This window comes from Mustela erminea, chromosome 3 (genome assembly GCF_009829155.1).
Source record: "Mustela erminea isolate mMusErm1 chromosome 3, mMusErm1.Pri, whole genome shotgun sequence".
NCBI classification, from domain to species: Eukaryota; Metazoa; Chordata; class Mammalia; order Carnivora; family Mustelidae; genus Mustela; species Mustela erminea.
In genome coordinates, this window is record NC_045616.1 from 105,107,102 (window position 1) to 105,129,517 (window position 22,416).

A 22,416-nucleotide genomic window follows, 5' to 3' on the forward strand; every position below is an offset into this window, starting at 1 on the left:
TATTTTTTCCCTCATTACTTTTTCTTAAGAAATCATCATGATAATTATGACTAGTAAAAATTATTCCCCTCACTTTATAGATGAGGGAATCAAGGCTCAGAGAGGTTAAATGACCTTCCCAAATCACTCTTGTAATAAGTGGTGACCTTGGGAATCAAGCCAAATACTTCCTTATTTTCCCACAGAGAAACATTGTGGTTTGTTCTCAGGCATCTTGAGTAGACAAGAATTACCCAGGCTACTATTTGTTTCTGGCTACTTTCCCTGTGGCAGCTTAGGTCCCAAGAGCTCCTAGGAGGGAAAGGTGAGAAAGGCAAGGACTTTGGAGGGTCATTTCCTCCCAGAAGCCAAACCAGGCTGCAAGGAGGCGACATCTCAAACTGTGGCTGTGATCAGACAAATCCATCTTCTCCGTGGGAGAAGCACCTGTTCCCTGGCTCTGAATGAGAGATGCAAATTGCTCTGTGATTTAGGCCTGTCTGGCTCCGTCACAGCTGTGCCTGACTCCTTCTGGGACAGTCACTTCCAAGCCTGCTTCCCAAGCTAATAACAATGCAACAAAGTTTGTCCAGTGTTTGGAGTGTGATACCTCACGGCCTCCCAGGAAGCTCAGACCCAGAAGGTATCTCACCACCTAAGTGCAGCCAGACTAGTGGTTCTCAGTCCCAACTACATGTTAGAATCCCCAGGGGAGCATTTTATAAAGCTCAATGCCCACCCTAAAATCAATGACTTTGTATCTCTGGGAGTGGGAGCCAGGTAGCAGTATTTTATTTTTAAAGTTCTCTAGGTGATTCCAATACGCAGGCAACATGAAGAACAACTCCTTTAGTCCAGGGCTTTGCAAAGTTCAGTGCCCATGGGAATAACCTGGGGCTTAGCAGATTCTGTTAATAGATTCTGGTTCAGTAGATCTGGGCTCGGGCCCTAAATTCTGTGTTTCTAAAAAGCTCCTGGATGATGCTAGTGCTATAGGTCCTTTGTGAAGCATGGGTTTAGGAGAACACAGTCCTGGCTTTCTTAGTTTCACTATTCTTTAGGCATAGGGTAAGAAAGCTGCTCATACGGTCTAGGATTGGTGAGATAGATGAGCAGATTGTTTGGAAATCACCCAGCTGTTCACCATCTACCATCACCCACCATTCACCAATCCACTCAACAGATATTGTTCTAGGAACTAGGGATTCAGAAATCATTAAGACACTGACTTCCAGGAAATCACAGTGTAGCAGGGGAAGCAGATACAGAAATAAAAACTAACTGTAGTATAGTAATACTATCATGTATTGAGTACTTCCTGTGTTCTAGATGCTGTGCAAACCCACTTTATTTATTGTCTTGTTTAATACTTAAAAATTTCCTTGAGTTGGGCCTTATTAACATCATCAATCTATAGAGGAGGCATGAGGCCCACAGGTCCTGCCAAGGTCACCCAGCTCCTTTGAGCCCTCAGTTGAAAATAAGTACAATGAAAAATGGTCCTGGGAACCTCTAATTGATGCAGATAATTCCTCACTCAATGGAAGGAGAGGTGGCAGAGCACTTGCCCGCCATTCCATGTCTATGCTCCTGCCTTGAGGGGCCTGGAGGGAGCTCACCCTGCCCTGGAATTGATTTGCATTCAGTGTGGGAGGCCTTCGGAGGGAGGAGCCCAGGCCGACTCTGTCAGTGCTGATGGAACTGGGTTTTCACTTATTCCTTTAAAAATGATGTGTGCAGCACCACGTATGACAGGCCCTCTTTCAGATAATGAACTGATTTGGGTGGGATCTTGGACCCAGAGCACACATTCTCTGTCCTCTTCAGCTTTCCACCTCCCTTGCCACTTCTGGAAAAATTCTCAATGGAATTTTTCCGTTCTATTCCAGATGGAATAAAGCAGGACAGAGTGTCTAATTATTCCATTTAGTGTGGGACCCTCACATTAAGACAGTTATGGACAAATGGCAGTGGGCTCTGAGGACATTTCTGAGGATAAGGAGGAGTGGGGTGTTGTGTAAGGTTGCATGGCTTGTGCACTGTACAAGAGCCCATAAAGGCTGAAATTCAGCCCCACTCTATGCCCTAAAGCAGGGCTGCAGCTGCCACAGGAAGGGAAGCCCTGATCTATTCACAGAGGCACCATCATATTCCTAAGCCATGTACTCACAAGATTGTGTTTGCCCACGGGAGGCCCTACATGCCAGTGGAAGCCCTGAATGAAGGGCTGAGAAGAATAGTTGGAGGAACTGACAGTGACTAGCCTGGAGGAGAAATGAGAGGTAGGCTCATGGCTTCAAATAACCACATCAGCATCTACCTGAAGAACAACAATAAAAATAGCTAATATTTTCAGACTACTTAACTAGTTATCAGAAATTGTGCTAAGCACTTTACATGACTTCTCTTGCATAATATTAAAAAAAAAACCCTCTAAGAGATGGATAGTATTTTTATCCCCAATTTCCAGATAAGGAAACTGAGGCTCAGAAAGTTCAAAGGAAGAAGCAAGGACCTGGCTGCTGGACATTCTAATGGGACCTTGACTCCTCTGGTTGGATTTGATTGGTTTTATAGAAATCATTCACACCTCTATCTCAGGAGCAAAAATAATCAGCTGCTTTTAATTTCCTCAACCTCTAAGGATTCCTTTTATAAATAATCGCTCAGGAAGGATTTGAAAACCCTGCTGATCATCTGAAGACTACCACAGAGCCCTATCCGCTTATAAAAATGGAAATTGCCAGCATCGTAAATGGTTTCACTTATGGTCAATATTTAGATTTTCTTTTTTAGAACTTTAAAATAAACATTGACTCGGGCAAAATGTCACTTTTTCCCCTGGACAGTGAGTCTCGATACCCACCCGAGGGGCAGACAGTGAGCTTCTCCTTCTGGCTGAGCTACCTTCGCAATCCATGTGTTTAGTGAGGGTTGTGCACAGTGACAGAAGGGGGACAGGGTATTGCTGGGAATCTGCTCTGCCTCCAGAGTGGGGGAAGGAGGATCACTGTGAGGATTAGAGAAAGGCCTTTAGTTTTGCTTTTGTTGCTGAAGTTAAAATATTCAAAAACGATTGGAAAAAGAACCCCAAGTCCGAGTTATAGCAGAGAATCATACACATCAGAGAATATGCAACTAGGAAGAAATCTGGGATGTCTGAGCCACAGTATCAAACTTTCAGTGAAGTCCTTCTTGGGGAAAGGGTACAATTGACATGGAGACAGAAACTGGGGATCAGGTGTCTGAACAAAGTATACTTACTAGCTTTACCTGCTGTGTGCCAGATGCTTTAGAGTTATTCAGTCTTTAAAATAACCACAAGCTTATTCTTCCCATTTTACAGCTGGAGATGCTGAGGTTAATGATGGTGATTGGCCCAAAGTTATAGAGATGCTAGGTGGTGGGTTCAGGGTTAAAACCCAATGTCTTTCTCCAGCTATATATAATTGGCCAATATGCACATGAAAAAATGCTCAACATCATGAGCCATCAAGGAAATGCAAATCAAAATGGCAATGATATCACTTTCACAGCCACTAGGATGGCTCTAATTAGTAAGACAGATTATTAACAAGTATTGGGGAGAATGGGGAGAAACTGGAACTCTTCACACACACCTGGTAGGAATAGGAGTGGTCTGGTATTTTAAAAAAACAGTCTCATGGTTCTTCAAAAGACCAAATAGAGTTACCAGATGACCCAGCAATTCCACTCCTTGGTTTTACCCAAGAGAACCGTAAGCATATGTCCTCACAAAACCTTACACACAAATGTTCATAGCATCGTCGTTCCTAATAGTTGAAAAAGTAGAAACAGCAGAAATATCCATTAATAGGTAAGTGAATAAACAAAATGGGATGTGTCTAAACAGTGAAATATCAGTCAGCCACAAAAATGAATTAAGCACTTTATACCTGCTACAGTGTGGGGTGACCCTCGTGGGTAAGAAGCCAGGCACCAAGGACCATATATTGATTCCATTTATATGAAATGTGCAGACCAGACAAATTCACAGGGACAGAAAGTAGGGGGGGCAGTGGCTAAAGGACATAGGGTTTCTTTTGGGAGGGAAAAAAAATGTTCATCAGATTGTGGTTATGATCGTACAGCTCTGCAAATATACTAAAAGCCATTGAATTGTACACTTTTAGTGGGCTGAATAGTATATAAATTATATCTCAGTAAGATGTTAAAACCAAACAGGGTCCTGACTGCAAGTGCTGTGGGGACCATGGTGCACTGCCTCACTCAGGCATGAGCCCTGCAGTCAGGCAGAGCTAGTTCCGGTCCTAGCTTGCCCATCCAACCAGCTTGTTCTGGTTTCCTCAGACAAGCCCCTCCCATGAGCCTCAAGGGCCAGCTCCGTGACACCGGGATCAGAGAGTAAATGCAGCTAAAGGAGGCAGTGCCCAGAGAGCATCTGGTCCAGCCCCCGTGTCTTGCGTGGGTTTCAGGTATGTTGGTCATGATCAACGTCTGTCTAAGATTAGAAGAGAAAAAAGGAAAAACTAGCAAGAACTAGTTCATAGCAAAGAGGTAAAAGAAGTGAACATTTTGGTGGATTGTTTTCCTCTTCCCGATATAGCAAAGTTTGTTTTTATCTGTCCTATTCCATCAATATCAAAGAAACAGTCCCTCTAGGGAGAGATATGTGAGGTTGTTTTCAGAAGGGGAGTTTCTCCAGTACGAGGAGCCAATGGACAGATCTCTGGAGTGGGGGTGGGGAGCGTCCGGAGGCCCCCCGCGTTCCGAGCGCTCCGGCCTCCCGTGTCCCCAAGCTCCCGCGTGCCCCGCTCCTCTCACACCCGCGGGCGCGGACTTACATGGACTCTAGCAGCTGCATGTATTGCTCGTCCCCTCGACCCCCTTCCACCTCGTGGTCCAGCTTGAGGATGATTTCATTTTCAAACTGAAGAAAAACGAGGTGGAAATCAATAAGAACAACATTAGGAGGCTGAATGTTGAAATTAGCCCGTTTGTTATTTTAACCAAAGCTCTGGGGAGTGCCCGGCATTTCTCAGGGTCAGTGCCAGGAGCAGGGAGTGCACACAGAACAGGGCACCATGTCTGTCTTTGGGGAGTTCCCAGACCATGGGGAAGAAAGTAGATGGTAAGCACCAGAGAGGGGAGGAGGGAGGGAGGGCAGGGGAAAGACAGTGAGTGAAGGAAGGGAAAGGGCATAGTGGAGGGCGGAGGGCGGAGGACACAGCGTGTGCAAGGACGCGGAGGTGCACGACAGAGGCCTCCGTCTTCGGGGAATGGACAGCTGGCATTTCTGCCTGTCTGGCCAGCCTTTCTCCACACTTCAGTGATCGCCCGGGCCCTAGTCTCAGTCTTCAGGATAGAGGTGAGCTGAGCATGCCTCCCTAGCTCCAGGTACAGGACGTGACCCAGGCCTAGCTCTTTTTTTTTTTTTTTTTTTTAAAGATTTTATTTATTTATTTGACAGAGAGAGAGAGAGAGAGATCACAAGTAGGCAGAGAGGTAGGCAGAGAGAGAGGGGGAAGCAGGCTCCCTGCTGAGCAGAGAGCCCGGGGCACGATCCCAGGACCCTGAGATCATGACCTGAGCTGAAGGCAGAGGCTTAACCCACTGAGCCACCCAGGCGCCCCCCCAGGCCTAGCTCTTAATCAGTCTCTTTCATCATCTAGACATTAAGATTAATAAAGGCCAAGCCAGTGAGACTCAGAGGCTGTGCTGGAACTCTTAGCACGGAGTCTGTCTGTTCCACATGGAGATGGAAGTTAGAAGCCAGGGCTGCTACAGATGGCCACAATGAAAGAACCTGCCTGGGAACGACACCAACACAAATGGAAGCAGAAAAGGGGAGATGGAGAGACACGGAGGCCCTGAGCCCACCCATACCTGAAGCTGTCATGTTTGCATGAGCTGATGCCTCAGAAAGCAAGGACTGGAGACAACTGTACTGGGCAGAAATCAGACTAGGTAAGTGACTTGAAAGTGAGCATGTACCCACAGTCCCACCAATCTTGTTACAATGAAGACAGAGGGTATTCTATTTCCCCACTTTCACCATGAAGAAGCATCTCATTTGCTTCAGTTCATGGCTTTTTCCATATCTTAAAGGGTCACACTGGGTCCCTTTTCACAGCTGTAATGTAAAACGGTTTGTACGGTTTTAATAACATGCCCCGATGAGTCCATCCGTATCATGCAGTGCATGTCTCAATTTTATCATTAAATAAGAAACTGACATCTGGAGAAGGGAAGGAGGCCCTTGGCAAAGGTCACCAAGGTCAAAGCAGTCTTTGGGTGGGTACTCCTGGCTCCTCACCTAACCCGTCTACCCTCAGTCCTTAAAGTAGCTCCATGAGGTCTGGAGGTCATATTTAAGGAAGATAGTTTTTTTTTTGTTTTTTTTTTTTTTTTTAAGAGAGAGAAAGAGACAGGGAGAGAGAGCGAAAGCATACACAAACAGGGGGGAGGGGCAGAGGGAGAGAGAGAATCTCAAGCAGTCTCCACACCCAGCATGGAGCCTGACTTGGGGCTTGATCTCATGACCCTGAGACCATGACTGAGCAGAAATCAAGAGCTGGATGCTTAACCAACTGAGCCACCCAGGCGCCCCAAGGAGGATCACTTTTAAATGTAAAAATGCGTGAAAAGCAGCCAGCCTGGACTGGCCCCACTTAAGTAAGTAGAGCCTTTCTCTTGGGTAGTAGAGACTCTGGGAATTTCAGTGGCTTGTCTAAAGTCTGTTATGAATGGCAGAGACCTTTTGGCAGGTTCTTTTCAGTGCACAAAGGATCAAGCCCTGTCTAGTTGGTTGGAATCTTCAGGTGATGAAAGGCCGGGGCTGGAGTCACTCTTCCCTCAGCTCACATGTGTGGTGCCATTGTTCCCTCACTTTTGTGGGCTGAGGGCCAAAGGAAAGGACCAGAAGCTTGTGCTGATAGAGCACAAATGAGAAAATTTCCTGTGAGTTTCCACAGTTGCAAAAGATTTATGGAAGGAGATACACAAAACCTGGAAGATGGATAGGACTGTGACAAATGTGAAAAGGAAGGGCATTTAGGTAGGAGGCATGGACTGAGCAAAGGATGGAGGTAGGAATGTAAAGAAAAATGAGGAGAGCAGTTCAGCAGGAGCAGAGTTCAAGAAAGAGAGAAAGGAAAAAAAAATTAGAATGGAGACCTACATGGGGGCCAATTTGACCAGGGTTTGAGCTGCCCGTCTGCACTTGAATCATGGATATTATATGATGCATTATACTAAGCATCTAGTAGGCATCAAACGTCATCCAGAGTCAAGGGTTGGGGCTACGTTGATTAGAGAGGTCTACTGAGCAAGCCTAGGGCAGGAAGAAATACGCTGAAGGACTACAAGCATGGGCTCTGATGTTAGATTATCTGGCCATCTAGACATGTCTGCTTCATTCCCTCCGCCATTTTGGGAATAGACATGTCTGCTTCATTCCCTCCGCCATTTTGGGAATAGACATGTCTGCTTCATTCCCTCCACCATTTTGGGAAAGCTAGCAGGTCTTTCTAATCCTGTTTCAGAGTTTATAACAGGGGTCAGCAACCATTTTCTGTAAAGGATCAGACCGTAAGTATTTTAGGCTTTGCGGTTTAGATAGTCTTTGTCACAACTACTCAGCTCTGCTGCTATAACACTAAGCCACCATAGATAATAGACAAATCAGCACGGCTGTATGCCAATAAAACTTTATTTACAAAAACAGGTAGCAGGACAGATTTGGCCTATCAATATAATAGTAATACCTACTGCACAGGGGAGTTAGGAGAACTGGAGGATTTTATATATAAAGCACCAGGGGAGACCATAAACTCAGGTATGCCTCGGGTTTGCCGGTCTGCTAATGATTACTGCTAATGTTATGCTATTACTGCTGGATGTTACTGGAAAGCAGCTCTGGGGGAGGAAAGAAACAGCATTTTTTTCTTGTCTGAGTGGTTCAATGGTAAATGTTGGCATGATTCCTCCTCATGTGATGAACTTGCCTTTAGAGCGGAGAAGTGCATGAGGTAAATAAGCACTTGTCACAGGGTCACAAAAGAGCCTGCAGGGAAGGGAATTACAGGGTGCCAGGGGTTCTGCAGAGCTGGCTGATGCCATCCATGCCTGAGCCCTCTAGGGCAGCTTGGAGAGTGAGGGTTGCAGTCAGGCACATCCCAAAGCGGACTGCAGCCCGTTTTGCCTCCCCCCACCCCTCAGCACGCACTGTGCTTAGGAGTGGCTATGACCACAGCTTTTGGCATCCAAGAAACTTAGTTTCAGTCTTGCTTTGACTTTTTCCCCACTCTGTGACTTTGGCCAAATTGATAAGCTTTCTGGGGCTCATTTTTCTCACCTATTATAAGGAAATTTCTCACCTATGTAGAGTGGTGCTGGGAGGAGTTAATGGGAAAAACACATGAAAGATTTAGCATGGTGCTTTGCACACAGTAAGTGCTCAATAATTGTTGGCAATTTTCATGACATTGTTGATATTGTCATTGTCAATGGCAGCATAATCTCACTTAGTCTTTAGCCAAGGGGGATGGATATCATCATTCCTATTTTATAAAGAAGGAAACTGAGGCAAAGCAAAACCTTGGTCTGGGTTTCAAAGGATGGATGGACTTGGCCAGAGTAGACCCAAGGGCCCAGCGTTTGCTCCTAAACATACACTATGCTGTGCCACTGTGCAGAGCTTCTGCCTTCTCCAAATCAATTCCATTTTCCTCCACAGCCACACCGGCATCACAGTGTTGACTCTTCCCTACCCCTGAAAGGTAGGTATTCCTTTAGGGGCACCTGCAGGCTACTTTCATAGAAGTCAATGCTACTGAGACCCAACAGGAATCTCAAAAAGCCCTTATCAGGGAAAAGGAAGTGAACTCTAGGAGCGCGGCCCTCCTGGCGCCGGCCTCTCTCTTCCAACACAATGACTTACGCAGGCCTCACATTTGCATCAGGCCTTCCCTGCATTGCTTCCACGGGGTCTCCTGACTTCTTGAAAACATTTTGGCTATTTTCATTATTTATTTGCCTAAGATCCTGCACAAGTGTGAAATTTAGGAAAGAAGAGCTCTTTGACTTTGTGTGAGGGGCCGGGGGATAGTTAGTGTGAAAGGCCAGGATGGCAGAGAGATAGCAGGGATGGAACTGGCCCCGGTAAGTCAGCCTGTGGCCTCCTTTGTTTATGAAATGCCGGTTTTCTGGGGGTGGATGGAAGCAGACTTGGGGCGTGGCGGGAGGGAGAGCGGGAGACAATAATGTCATGTGAGACGGGAGTCTGGACAGCTTCCTAATTCTCACCTTGTCCCTGCCTGCTTCAGACCATTCCTATTCCCTGTCGAGCTCTGGTTTAGGAACCTATAATGGTATTATGATATCCATTTCACAGATAAAGACACTGGGGCTGAAAGAGGTTAAATAACTTTCCCAAATTTACCAGCCCAGAAGCAGCAAGCCCATCTGACACTAAAGTAGACCATACGGTAGGTGTCCAGTATATATTTATTGAATCGATTGTTCTTTTCTACATCATGTTCTAAGCCATCATCACATTGCTCCATGCCAAGACTCAGTTTCAGTGGGATCTGCTGCACTGATATCTCTGTCCGTTAATTCATTTACCAAACAATTACCGATCTTGTGCCCTGTTCTAGTGGCTGTTCTAGGTGCTGCTGTCAAGTCCTATTACCTCTTCCATCTTTGAGAGAGGGTTTTCTCTGGAGCCATTGTTTGCTGCAACTCAGACCTTCAGGCTAATTGTTCCACAGTCCTTTCTATGATCTGTATCATAAGTAACCACTCTTCTCAGCCTCTGCGCCCTAGGACTCCTACTTGTTCCCACCAGCTTCACCTAGAAACCCCCAAACTCCTTCTCCCATGAAGAATTGTCCAGGAGGACAACTGGTCTACCCAGCCTCTGGGAATTATTCAAGCCATGGTCAGCTACCCACAATACCCTACATTATGAAAATGTTCACTGGAATGCTCCTCCCTGTGCCAAGGCTTTTCCTCTGGAATGTGGCAGAATGCAGGTCTAGAGGCCTCCATTCATCCTAGGAATACTGACATGATTCCCACCATATTCATGACAGGAAATTTGATAGGTGCTAGGAGTTCAGGACTGAGAGACTGGCTTTAACCCTGAAAGAACTCACAGTCTCATGATAGAGTCAGATCTATGAGTAGATTATCACACAGTGTGAGATAAGTGATGTGCCTGAGCCCCATGCAGGCAGGACAAGATGCATTTCACCCTGACCAGGTACGGCCATGCCAGCCACTGTGTGGCAACCCAAGGCTCCTTTTGCCAAAACTGCCCTGTCCATAGCCCCACCAAGGGAATTGCAGAATGTACAAGGGATGGGACACCCAGTCCGAGGCACAGGACAGAAACCCCTGCAATGGTCTTGGGTGAAGTGCTGTACTCACGAGGGATAAATGTTATCAGTCAAAAGCATCAGCTATCTTATTTGGGCTAGAGGAGAGGACAGGGCAATCTGGCAATGAGGTTGCAAAAGAAACTCAGAGCAGAAAGAGAGATTGCCCCAGAACCTCCTTTTCCCCATCCCCACCCCCTCCTTAAGTCCATTAGCGTCTAACCCTTTCCTATCCTAGTTCCAGTTCTTGGACATCCTGCTTGAGTGAATCTGACCTTTGCATCCATCAGGAAGCACAAAGGGCTCTCTCAAAATGTGAGACCTCAGCTGAAGGATGAGTAGAATCTCTTCAAGTAAAGAAATCAAAGGAAGAGCCAGAGCAAATGCGGGTCAGCAAGAGAACCTCAAGATGTTGGGTACCAGGTGAGGAGGTGTTGTGTGAACTAGGAGAAAGGGTCCTGCTAACTTTTATTCTTGATTTTTAAATTTCCTTTAAGAAACTCAAATTTTAGAAAGAGAAGCTTGTTATTTTACAGGCACCTGGTTCTTAGTTGATAATTTTGGCATCATTCCTTAATGCTAGTTTGCATGCAATGCCTCCTGGATTTCAGACCCAGTTCCAGGCTTCACTCTAGATTTGGCCATCAGGACAGGTTGGGGTTTATGTGGACTGGCTTCCTCCTTTCCTGGAGACACCTTCCAGAGCTGCTTACCCAGAACCAAGAAGACATGCCTGGATCTGCTCATTCCACAGCTGAGCTCCCACCAAGCACACCAGCTGGTTTTTTCATGGAAAGCTGCCCCATTAGTCAGCCTGATTGTCCTGTCTCTTTTGATAAGAGAAAAATTAAGAGGAGCAATTGGGGAACATTATTACAGTGAACACAGTTTGGAGCGAGAAGTCCAAGGATGACCCCCATTCATGGAGAACAGGTGGGTAGATTGGGGATGTCACAATAAGGAAATCCTTCAGGGCAAAAAAAAAAAAAAAAAAAAAAATCATACTTGGGCAAGCCTGTGAAGTCTACTAAACACGTGAAGACACCAACACTGTCAGGTCATAATCTAGAATTGGCCAACTGTCAGGTCATAATCTAGAATTGACAGGTTTGCTTGTTTTTTAAGTATGGCATACTCTCAGGTACTTGGGAGTGTTTCCTTTGCACACCTGCTCCCAGGACATCTTCTGAGCCATCTGGAGCACACACCTCTGGAAGGAGTGCTGACCTGAGGGTAAGGATGATTCCCTTCATCTCCTATCGTGTGCCCTCTACGTGTTCCCAAGACTCATGTACCTCACTACCCCTTAAGAGACAGAAGATTGTAAAATGTCTTCAAAAACCTTCTCCAGGTTTCACCTTTCGTTCCTCTTGATCCCAACTGGTTGGGTATGGTATCTTCCTCTATCTGACCTCTTCAACCTGATTTCTTTTAAGGCCCTTTGCCGAGGAGACAGCTGGTTACTAGCCTTTCTGGGACTAGAGATCTCCTGCTAATTAATCCCTGGACAGGAGAGTACCCTCTCACACTGGTATCATCAGACATAATTACAGGTCTTCCTTGGCTTATAATGGGGTTATGTCCTGACAAATCCATTGCAAATTGAAAATGTAGTTAAGTTGAAAATACATTTAAAATCCCTAACTTAATGAACATCATAGCTTAGCCCAGCCCACCTTAAACGTGTTCAGGACACTTACATTGGCTATGCTTGGGGAAAAGAGTCATCTAATACAAGACCTATTTTATAATAATATGTTGATTAGCTCATGTAATTTACTGAACATTATACTGAAAGTGAAAAAGAATGGTCGTATGAGCATAGAATGGCTCTAAGTATGGCAGTCATTACCCTCATGATCGGGCGGCTCATCAGGATCTGGGGCTCACAGCTGCTGCCCAGCATCATGAGAAAGAATATACTGCATGTAGCCAGCCCAGAAAAAGATCAAAATTCAAAATTCAAAGTAAGGTTTTTACTGAACGTGTATCACTTCCACACCATCGTAGAATCAAAATATCGCAAATTGAACCATTGTAAATTGAAGACCACATTAGTGTCTTTCCCCTCTTAGAACAATGTTTTCCAGAGTGATTGGCAGAATGGCACATCTAATTGATACTTCTTGCACAAATAAGTTTGAGAATTGAGCACTGTAAATACTGTTTACAGTGTAATGCCTCAGTGCTTTGACTATGTTAATGTGCACTGGAAATCTCCAAGAGGGGGTTACCATATGCAGTGACTTTCAAAGGTATTCAGCCTCGAAATCCCCTTCCCTAGAGCATCTGTTTGGATTAGTGTTCCATGGAACCTATTTTGAGAAACCACTGCTGGAGAGGATGGCGTGCACTCTTTCACTCTGCCAACATTTACTGTGACAGTACCTGGGGCTGGAGAATGCTGTAGGCACAGCAGGATTTGGGGACCATAGTGATCTCTGTGTTTCAGTCTCTGCCCCTCCTTTTTGGTGATGTATGACTTTGAGCAAGTGACTTTACCTCTCTAGGCTTCAATATTTTCATCTTTAAAATGGGTACGATAATGCTACCTACCTCATGGGTTTGCCATAAACAAGATCATATGAACTAACAGAAGGAAAGTACTTAGAGTGCCTGACACATAGTAAGCAACCAGTTCATGGCGGCCACTTCTGTTATCATTACCATCATCATCATCACCATCATCATCATCATCACCATCATCATCACTTTTATTAGATAAGGATGAGGAAGAAGCAGAGCATACTTAGAAATGAGTACAAGGCAAGGCAGTATGTAATCCTCATACCTCAGATAGATAAAATGATGTAGGAATAGAGGGAAAAGTTGTCTGAATGGACCCAGTTCTGCAATGGACTTTGCAAGATCAGTAGGAGTTTAGGTGTTGACAGGCAGGTCTGTGAACAGGGCAGAGTAGTAGCAGGAAGGAGAAACTCACAGGGGAGGATGCTGACTGAGGCATCCCAGTTCAGGTGAGCTGTGGGAATAATGGGAGAACAGGTGAGGTAGGAAAAGAGGTGGGGATAATAGCCGAAAAGGCTGCCTGAAGGCCAGAGTACGGAGGGCCCTGCAGGCAAGCAGGAAGGTTTGGAGGTTACTGGGTGAGGATTAGAGTTCTAGTAAGTGAGAAAGGGGTAAAATCTGTAAGGATTTTAAGGAAAGGCCGTTTGGAATCTGCTGCTTTTTAAGTATCTGTTTTAAAGAAATTGTTTGGTGGCAGGAGATGGTCTAGAATGAGAGGCAGAAATGCTGGGGGAGGAGGAGGAAGAGCCCTTTAAATGTAAAACCATGTGGGAAGGTGTGGTGAAGAAGACAGGGGATCAAGATCTGAGGGAACCTGATAAGACTTAAACACCAACCTTCCTGAACTATGGGGAAACTACTGAACCGCTAGGAACCCATTGTTGAAATGGCTTCCTACTGCACTGTCAGAAGGTTCAGGAGTGAGCGGGCCCAGAAAGTGGTCTTTGTTCTTCAAGCTCGACAGGGCTTTTCAATGAAAACATTTGGCCAATGACACCTGTGCTTCACGCAATTTGCTCACTTCCTTCATGCTAGGGAAAGCCCCCTATTGCCATGGCAGCCCCACAGGTCTCTCCTGGGCAACGGGTCTCTGATGCCATTCGCTGTTGATTTTAATTCATGTAGGACTATGACTCCTGGAAAGGTCGGCTCTTTCTAGACAATGTAGATCTTCCAGGTTGTCCCAGAGTAGAAAATGCTGGACAGAGATCCAAGCTGGGGTCCAAGGGTCCAAGATGGGGGCAGGTGGAAGGGATGGACTCTTTGGACGCACCTGGAGGGAACTCTTAGGTAGGGATTAGGGAACTTGTACTAGTGAGAAAGGGACCAAGTTGATCCACAGCAAGGAAATGCATTTTAATCTTGGCCTTGGGCAGGAAAGCATGATAGAATAGTGACCAAATCTGATCTGCCAGCTCATTCTGGGCACGTGAATAATGTCTCTATCCTACCGTCGAGCTCCTGAATGAAGCCCAGGCAGATGGAACAAGGATATCATTATGGGGAAATGGTCTAGGGATTAGAGAGGATGCCATGAGTTTCCAGCCTCATTTTTTTACCTTTTTGAAATCCCCACTCCTTTGATATTCACACAGCATCATGTCGAAGAAGATTGGTATGGTGGCTTTCCGGAGCTCAGCCTCGGGGATAAGTGTCATCTCTAATATAGGTCCCACCATGCCTGGGATGAAGCAGATTTTGTTCTGGCCTGTAAGAGAAGAGGAATCCGGACACATAAAACAGTTTTCATGATGCACAGATCCTCCTCAGACCAAGCCTGGGGGAAAAAAAAAAAAAAAGGGAGGCAGAATAGTAGAAATAATAGTGAACACTTATACAGTGGTTTACTGGAGCCAGGCAACATTTTGAACACTTTACATATATTAATTCCTGCAGGAGGCGCATGTATCATCTGGAACGAGCTGTTGTTAAGGATAATAACACGGGTATGTGTAAAGCACGTCACTGTTTACAAGGGTTTTCACCTGCGTGATCTTCTTGGTAAATGGAGCTCTGATGGAATATGTTAGGGGTGGCAAATCACGGGGATATTTGAAATCACGCTTGTCCGCATCACAAACCATGTTTCTGAGACTGGAGAGCATGCTTTTTTCAACTGTCTCATGAAATAAGAAAAGCAAAATTTGCTGCTAAGAATCTGCTATGATAGCAGGGTCAGTGGAATCCCTCCCCTTGAGGGAGTAGTGTGGCCAGTGGAATGATTAGTCGATGGCAAGGCTTTCCCACGAACCTCCCCTGGCTCTTGGCATCCTAGTTCTGCTGGTCTGCTTCCAGTGTTGCAGACTCACTTTGTGTCCTCCACTGCCAGGCCGATGCACACACTGGTCCTTTGTTGACAATAATTGTTTGTTTGTTTGTTTTTCCTATCTGTGCCCCAATACCTTCACTGTCACCTGGATTCCCCTGGATGTGTCCCAGGGGATCTGTTGAGAACAGCCAGCAGCACATGCCCCCCCAACCCTAGTGAGGTCAGAACCCCTACACTGGCTTCTTATGTTGTGTCTTCTCAGCCAACTTTGCAATGATGGCTTCATTTGTGGAAAGATATGATAAGTGTCTGCCTGCCCCATGTCATGAGAGTGTGAGGCAATGTCTGTTCTCACCTTTGTATCTGTGGCACTGAGTATAGGACATTTAGATGTTCAGTAAATGTCTGTTGAATGAAGAAATAAATTTGTCTAGCTCCTATACTCACTAGCTAAATGACTTGGATATGGATCTTATAAGGATGCAGTAGCAACACCCACTTGTTTAGAAGACCATGTGAAAATACACCCATGCATTACTTAGCACAGAGTCTGGAAGAATCATCACCCAGGGGGATGGCTAGTGTAGCCCAGTGGTTAAGGGCACAGATCCTGGAGCTAGATGGCCTGAATTTGTAGACAAACTCCACCATCAACTAGTTATGTGATGCTGGATAAGCTGATCTTACCATTTGGGTCCTCAGTGTCCTCATCTTAACATGAGAGAATAGTAGTATTTACTGATATGGGTCATTGTGATGAATATGCAGAGTTTTCTTTCCCAAGCTGGGACCGTCCTGGCCACGTGGCATACTTGACACAGTATTAGCTATTGCTCTTCTGATGTTAGATCAAAATGGACCACTGAGGGCAGCCCTGTTGAGCAGAGCTAAGCAGACTCTTGAGAAGACACACAGGAGGCATGGCAGAGAAGGGGCAAAAAGAAGGGTGTTTGGGAGTGCAGGGACTTCCCGGGGAATGAGGGCAAGCATACCCACAACAGCCTATCATCGAAGCTGATGTCTGGCTGATCCATCAGCAGCTGCCTCTTTCTTCTGAGTCTCAGAGCCCAAGAAGCCCCTGTGGGTTTTTCTCCATTTTCAGGCCAAACCATGACCATCTTAACCTGGGGCAGAGAGCTCCTGGGGGTACAGAAAGTTAGGTGGCATGGTATACAGCCTGGTGCTGTTGCTTTCAATTAAGGCTCAGAAAAGGAGCCAAGAGGGAAGGCAGCAAGAAAATGAATTTTCATTTAGCCTAAATGAGGCTTAATGTTCAAGTATTTCCCCAGAATTCAGATAAAAAAGGCATCATTCTCAGACTATCTTCAGTTAGTGAGAATGAAGTGGTGAAGTCAGGCAGAGAGTTGAGTGAAATATAAAGACACTTTTCCAGGATATCTGCTTCATTATGTGATGCATTTGGATTACACTTGAGCTTCAAGCCTTTGCTTTGGCCCAAATAGGGGGAAAAAAAAAAAAAGATACTTTCTAGCAGGTTTATAGTAATTGCTAATCTAGGGTTTTGATTTCGTCCTTCAAGATCCTTTAAACCCACAGTGGGGTTTTAAAATTCAAAGTCAAGTGCAATAATAAGTAGAAAGTAAATGGGAAACTGTCAGATAAGCCACCACGGAACAGAGAAATTGCTTATGCAACAAAGGTCTTTAGAATACTGGAGGACATTGGCTATGATAAGGATATATTTAAGACGGTTTAAAATAAAGAGCGGACATGCTGTAGAGCAAGGATTTCCTAAGATACCTTTGACCTGCATTCTTTGCAGTCAGTGGAAGAGATGTTTGCAAGAATAGGGAAAATGGAGAAAGATGCTGATCCCTAAATACAGTGTGAGCGGAATGTTCCTTACAATGTTCCAGGAAGAAATTTTATTCATTTCCATCAAAAATGGAATCTGAGCTTATTGGATTTTGTGTTCAAATAAACTGAAAGTGCATTTGTGTGTGTTTTTATATACATAGGCATGTGTGCCTGCGCACATGCAGAACATATTTGTAACTAATTCAATGCAAACTCATTTGGGGGAAAAAAATCCTCATTCAAGAGACACACCTGCTGCTGTATTCAAAAAGGCAAGGCAAGGAATCAGTAAGAGGGTCTTTTTTCGTATAATGGTGGCCAGATCTCACTGAAAACAGATACCAATTAGAAAAGGCTTTTAAAGTGCCAATAAGCCAGCAGGATGAATCCAAATGCCAAATTACATAGGCTCTGGGAAAGGCTCTGGTGGAAATGAGAGTGCAGAGAAGAGCTTCGGTGTGTGGGTGGAAAGGAGTCCTGTGTGTTCCCTGGCCTGGGTTTCTAATCCGTACCGTGGCCTCATCCATCACACCTCTCAGGAGGAGACTGTAAGCCTGAACGCAAAGGGTATGAGGGCACTAAGAAGAGGACCTGGCGAAAAAGGATGAGGGAGGAAGGGAGGTAGGAGGGAAGGAGGAAGGAAGGAGACCATCACCTCTAGCCTGCTGAGAGGAGTGGAACGTGTCACTGACCTTGGGAGGCTGCTGGGGACAGAGGGGCCCTCTTTCGAGAGTATATGGCTCTCTAAAGGTGGGCGCAGACTCTGAAATGAACAGGGATGAGGATGAGTTGGGACCTCCTGGATTGCAGAGTCCTGCATCCTTCCGGGGACTCTGAAATAAGGCTGGGCTGACCGGCAAGATCACTCATTCAGCTCAAAAGGGGAAGAAAGAACACAGATCTCGGGTGCTCTGACTCAGGCTTGGAGAAGCTCCCTTCTGGCACTGCTCCGAGACAGGGAGTCTGTTTGCTCCTTCTCATCCAGATCCCTTCCAGGCCTTGAGAACCACGGAGCCCCCACAGGCTGGATCGGGTCCCCCGGCCGCCGCTCTATGGCTGTGTGGCTTTGTCGTTCAACTCCCCTGAGCCTCTGTCTTCTCCTCTCTAAAATGCAGATAGAAACAATCCCTGCCTGGTAGGACTGTTGAGAAGCTTAGAAGAGTGGATAGAAACAAAGGGCTCTGCGGAGGGTCTGGCTCATGAGAAAGGCTCAAGAAGTACTAATGGTGATTGTGGGGATGATGGTGAGTCCTGTCAGCTCAGGCTCCGCTGGCTTCTGGAGAAAGCAACATGCAAAGACATGTTCCAACTCATGGAGCTCCCTGGAGCTTTTCCTGGAACTTTATAGGCCTGTCAGTTTATTTGTTCACCTCCAGTGGAAAGAGAAGTCATGGGGAGAGGGTCAGGACAGATTTACCTTCTCTCCCATGATGGACACTCAACGAACTTTCTGACCCTTCTCTAACCTATCTAAATATTTTATAATCTGTCCTCAAAGTTGTTTGAAAAGCCCCAAATTGACCATGTTGGTCCACAGTTTATAATCCTTCCGTGGCTTCTTTAACAAGTTCTGCAGACCCATTTGGTCCGATGTTCCTACTCCATACCCCGTTGCTTCCTCTTGTCGGCCTGCCCTCCCTCCATGGCCTGCCTCTTCTCCTCAGCCACACCCTGCCCTTCCTCCTTGGGCCTGCATATGTGCCCTCCTCCAGCCACCATGCTCTCCTCTCCACCTCCTTGATCCCATTTCCACACTGACCTCTACCCCCACCTCCCTCATAAGGAGAACCTATTCATTCTTCAGTGCCATTCTATTAAATATGGAAGGTATGGCCACACATATCTTTGAAGCACTTGAGGTTAGTCCAAGTGGAGATATGCTGTGACTATTAAAAGCCCACTAGATTTCAAAGAATGAGTTCTGGAAATCAAAAACAAAGCTAACATCTCAATAACGTTTTCTATGGGGAGCCTGGGTGGCTCAGTTGGTGAAGTGTTTGCCTTTGGTTTGGGTCATGATCACGGGGCCCTGAGATCAAGCCCCATGTCTCTCTGCCCTATGGGGAGCCTGATTCTCCCTCTCTCTCTGCCTTCTTCTCCCTCTCTGCTTCCTCTCTCTCTCTCTCTCTCTCTCTCTATCTCTGTCAAATAAAAAAAAAATCTTTAAAAAATAATAATGTTTTGTATTGATTACATGTTGAAATGATAGGATTTTGGAAAATAGGGTTAAATAAAACATAGTGTAACATTAATCTCACTGTTCCTTTTTACCTTCAAAAGACTGTGGACATTAGAGCATATGCATTTAGACAGGTGGCTCACATTCCGGTCCCATAGGACAGTACTGCTCTGGAGTAAAGTTCTCCACTCTTGCTCAGCTAGGCCATCCTGGGCTCACTCAGGAGTCAGGAGTCCTTTGCAGACCCTCCAGGTGCCACAAGCTTCTGCTCTGCAGATATGTCCCCTTTGACCATAGAGAAACAGCTCTCCAGTTAGTAGCCCCGGCCTGAGGCACAGTAACTGTCATGTAGAAGGTGCTTGTATTCGTTTCTTCTTGTTGCTGTTGTAAATCACCATAAACTTAGTGGTGTAATGCAGCACGAAATTTATTATCTTACACTCCTGGAGGTTGTAAGTCTGAAATGGGTTTCATTGACCTCAGACCAAGGTGCGAGCAGGGTGAGTTCCTTTTGGAAGGCCTCAGGAAGAAACTCTGTGCTTCCCTTTTACCGCGTCTGAAGGCCACCTACATGCCTTGGCTCCGGGTCTCTTCCTTCACCCTCAAAGGCAGCTGTGCATGGTCTTCAAATCCCTCTCTGACCCTCGTGCCTCTTTTCACTCACTTCTAAGAACCCTATAGGTGCAGTGGGTCCACCGGGATAGGCCAGGATAGTCTTTCCATCTTCAAGATTCTTAATTAACTCTGAAAAGGCCACTTAGTAAGGTAATAGATCCACAGTTCCTAGGGATTAGGACATGGACATCTTTGGGGGAAATGTTATTGGGCCTACCACAATGCTCAATATTTGTTGTTAACTGAAAGAATCAATGATCAAATGGATGGATGGATGTCCCTGTAATCCCATTTTCTCTTTCTTACAGGCGGCTTCTTCCCAATCCTAAGAAGCCATGCTGAGTGCAGACTGATTGCTCTCCTAGAACACCTGTCCTTTCCCCTCTTTCTTTCAGTCTGGATATGGGCCAGCCTGGGGTCTCATTCAAAAGCCATTTACCCCAGTGGAGCCATCCGTATTGTCCTCATCGACCTCTCATGTGCCTGAACTCTTGAGTCTCCACCACACATTTCATGTTAAAGAACACACTCGAAGTGTGTTCTTTAACCTCTTAGTTCTATCTACTCTTAGAACTAGATGGTGGCTCTTCCTGGCAAGGCAGGGACCATGCCTTATCCTTCCCCAACGCTCTTACCCTTCCCCGGAGCTTAGTGTTCAGGTGGGTACTCTGTAGATGCTCGAAAAAGTAAAGGCCCAGTTGCTCTCACAGCTTTGCCAGGAGTGACCTCCTTACATACAAGGCCAGGATGCCAGTCACTAGAATTTGTCTTTCTTTCCCACAAAGACTGTTAACACAGCAGCCTGATGTTAACCTAAGTGAATGTGGAATGGTTAAGTGCAGTCATTTTGGCAAAATGTGCATTGCTTCACTCCAAGCAGAAATCAAATGTTATGATGTTACACTATCAGGAAAAGTACATTCCATTTGGCATAGTCCCAGGATCCAAAAACACAATGGCATTAACCCTTTAGCGGCCTGGTCTTGGTAACGAGATGTGGTCCTTCTCTATATCAAGACCTCCCCTCATGTACCCTCTCTCTCTCTCTCTCTCTCTCTCACACACACACACACAGAAACACACACACACTTGTCTAGGCTTTTTCTCTGAGGAATGTTGAATGATCTTCAAGCCTGAGATTATCTTTGCAGTTAGCTATCTTATAATCATAGGATTGCTCAAATCTTCCCTGATGAGAAGATGATGATGATGATACTGACGATCATGGTGATGATGCCCTGATTGCTTTGGGCATTAAAACAAAATTTAAAAGGTTAACATGCATTATGATTTACTCATTATCCATAGTGTTTGAAAAACAGTTTGCTATTTCACATGCTTTGAAAATAATTTGCATATTCTGAAAAAAAAAAGTAAGAACATTGGACTTGGGATCAAGAGACAAGTTCCTTCACCTCAGCTGAGCCACTGATTTGTTGTTGACCTTGAATGTCCTCATGCCTCTCTGGGCCTCAGTGAGCTCACCTATAAAATGGGGAGGGGGTTGAATGAGATGATATATCAGTTAGGGATGTAACAGATATTTGATCACCATGGTTAAACTGAATAAATTATGCTTTAGCTTTCTGCCTTAACAAGAAGTCAAATGATGGTCAGTCCAGAGCCGCTCCTCCATCCTTGGTGTACAACTTTTATCTTTATAGCTTCAAACTGGCTATTGTACCTCTAGGCATCTCATTGTTTTCCAGAAAGGAAGGTGGGGGGGAAGGACTATGGGCAAAACATGTGTTGTGCTCACTGCACTTGTCCCTTTCCCTTTGGTTTTAATTGGACAAAAAGGATTTCCTGAAGCCCTAACAACTTTGTTTTTTCTGATTCTCTTTGGACGGAGATGGGTCACATGGCCATCACCTGCTACAAAATTTTGCTATCTGAACAAGTTATGATCAGGAAAAAGTAAAAATAAACCCAGATTCAGTTAACCAGGAAGAAGGGTAGAATGGCTATTTTGTGGGCTCTCAGCTGTGTCTGCCATAGATGGCTTCTAAGTTTCACTTGGTCTTGGATATTTCATGGATTGTATTTTAAAACCTATCATTATCCACGGCATTCATCTCTAATGTACACAGTGCTTGGTCCTGGTTTGGATTAGCAGGTTAACCTCATTAACAAACTAGGAGGAAGCATGCTAATGTCAAGATCTTGTAGAACAGAAGATGGCATGGGGATGGGGAATTATCCGTTCACTCTGCCTCCTCTTGTTCTCTTATCCCTGAGGGAGACAGGCAAGGAGAATGCAACTACTAAGAAACAGGAAAATCCCTTTAGGCTGATATAATTTCCTCTTTCTGGAAGTCCATGCCAAAGGGTCAGGAGGGTGGCCATCTTGGCAAAACCATCCTTTACTTCTTGTTCCATGCAGCGGACATCTGTGACCTTGACCTCTCTATAACTCCATAAACCTCTTACTTTGGGAAACTCTACCTCCTTCAGTGGATATAGGCTTAGTGGGACCATCAATGGCGTGGTCATCCAAGGAAGGTCAATAGAATGATGTCCTCTGGAGACTGAATATTTAAGCAGGATGATGCAGGAATGAAACATGCTAAAGGCAAAGTTATGCCACCTGCCCTGGATTCTAGAGTGGCTCTGGCCTTGTTCTTCTTGCCCATCTGATAAGTACCTGCTCTGATAAAGGCAGGCGG

General features: G+C 45.4%; 1 protein-coding gene across 6 annotated transcripts in view; it reads right to left on the reverse strand.

The window, feature by feature from the left end:
- Window positions 1-22,416, reverse strand: part of DOCK2 (dedicator of cytokinesis 2) — a 409,502-nt gene that overhangs the window by 42,596 nt on the left and 344,490 nt on the right. For 5 of the 6 annotated variants that reach the window (XM_032337047.1, XM_032337049.1, XM_032337052.1 and 2 more), the window contains exons 33-35: window positions 14,429-14,577; window positions 4,806-4,891; window positions 2,846-2,989 (exon numbers count right to left, since the gene is read on the reverse strand). In XM_032337047.1, the coding sequence (XP_032192938.1) occupies window positions 2,846-2,989; window positions 4,806-4,891; window positions 14,429-14,577 (379 nt within the window). The remainder of the gene's footprint in view (window positions 1-2,845; window positions 2,990-4,805; window positions 4,892-14,428; window positions 14,578-22,416) is intronic. The other variant, XM_032337048.1, reaches the window with a different exon arrangement.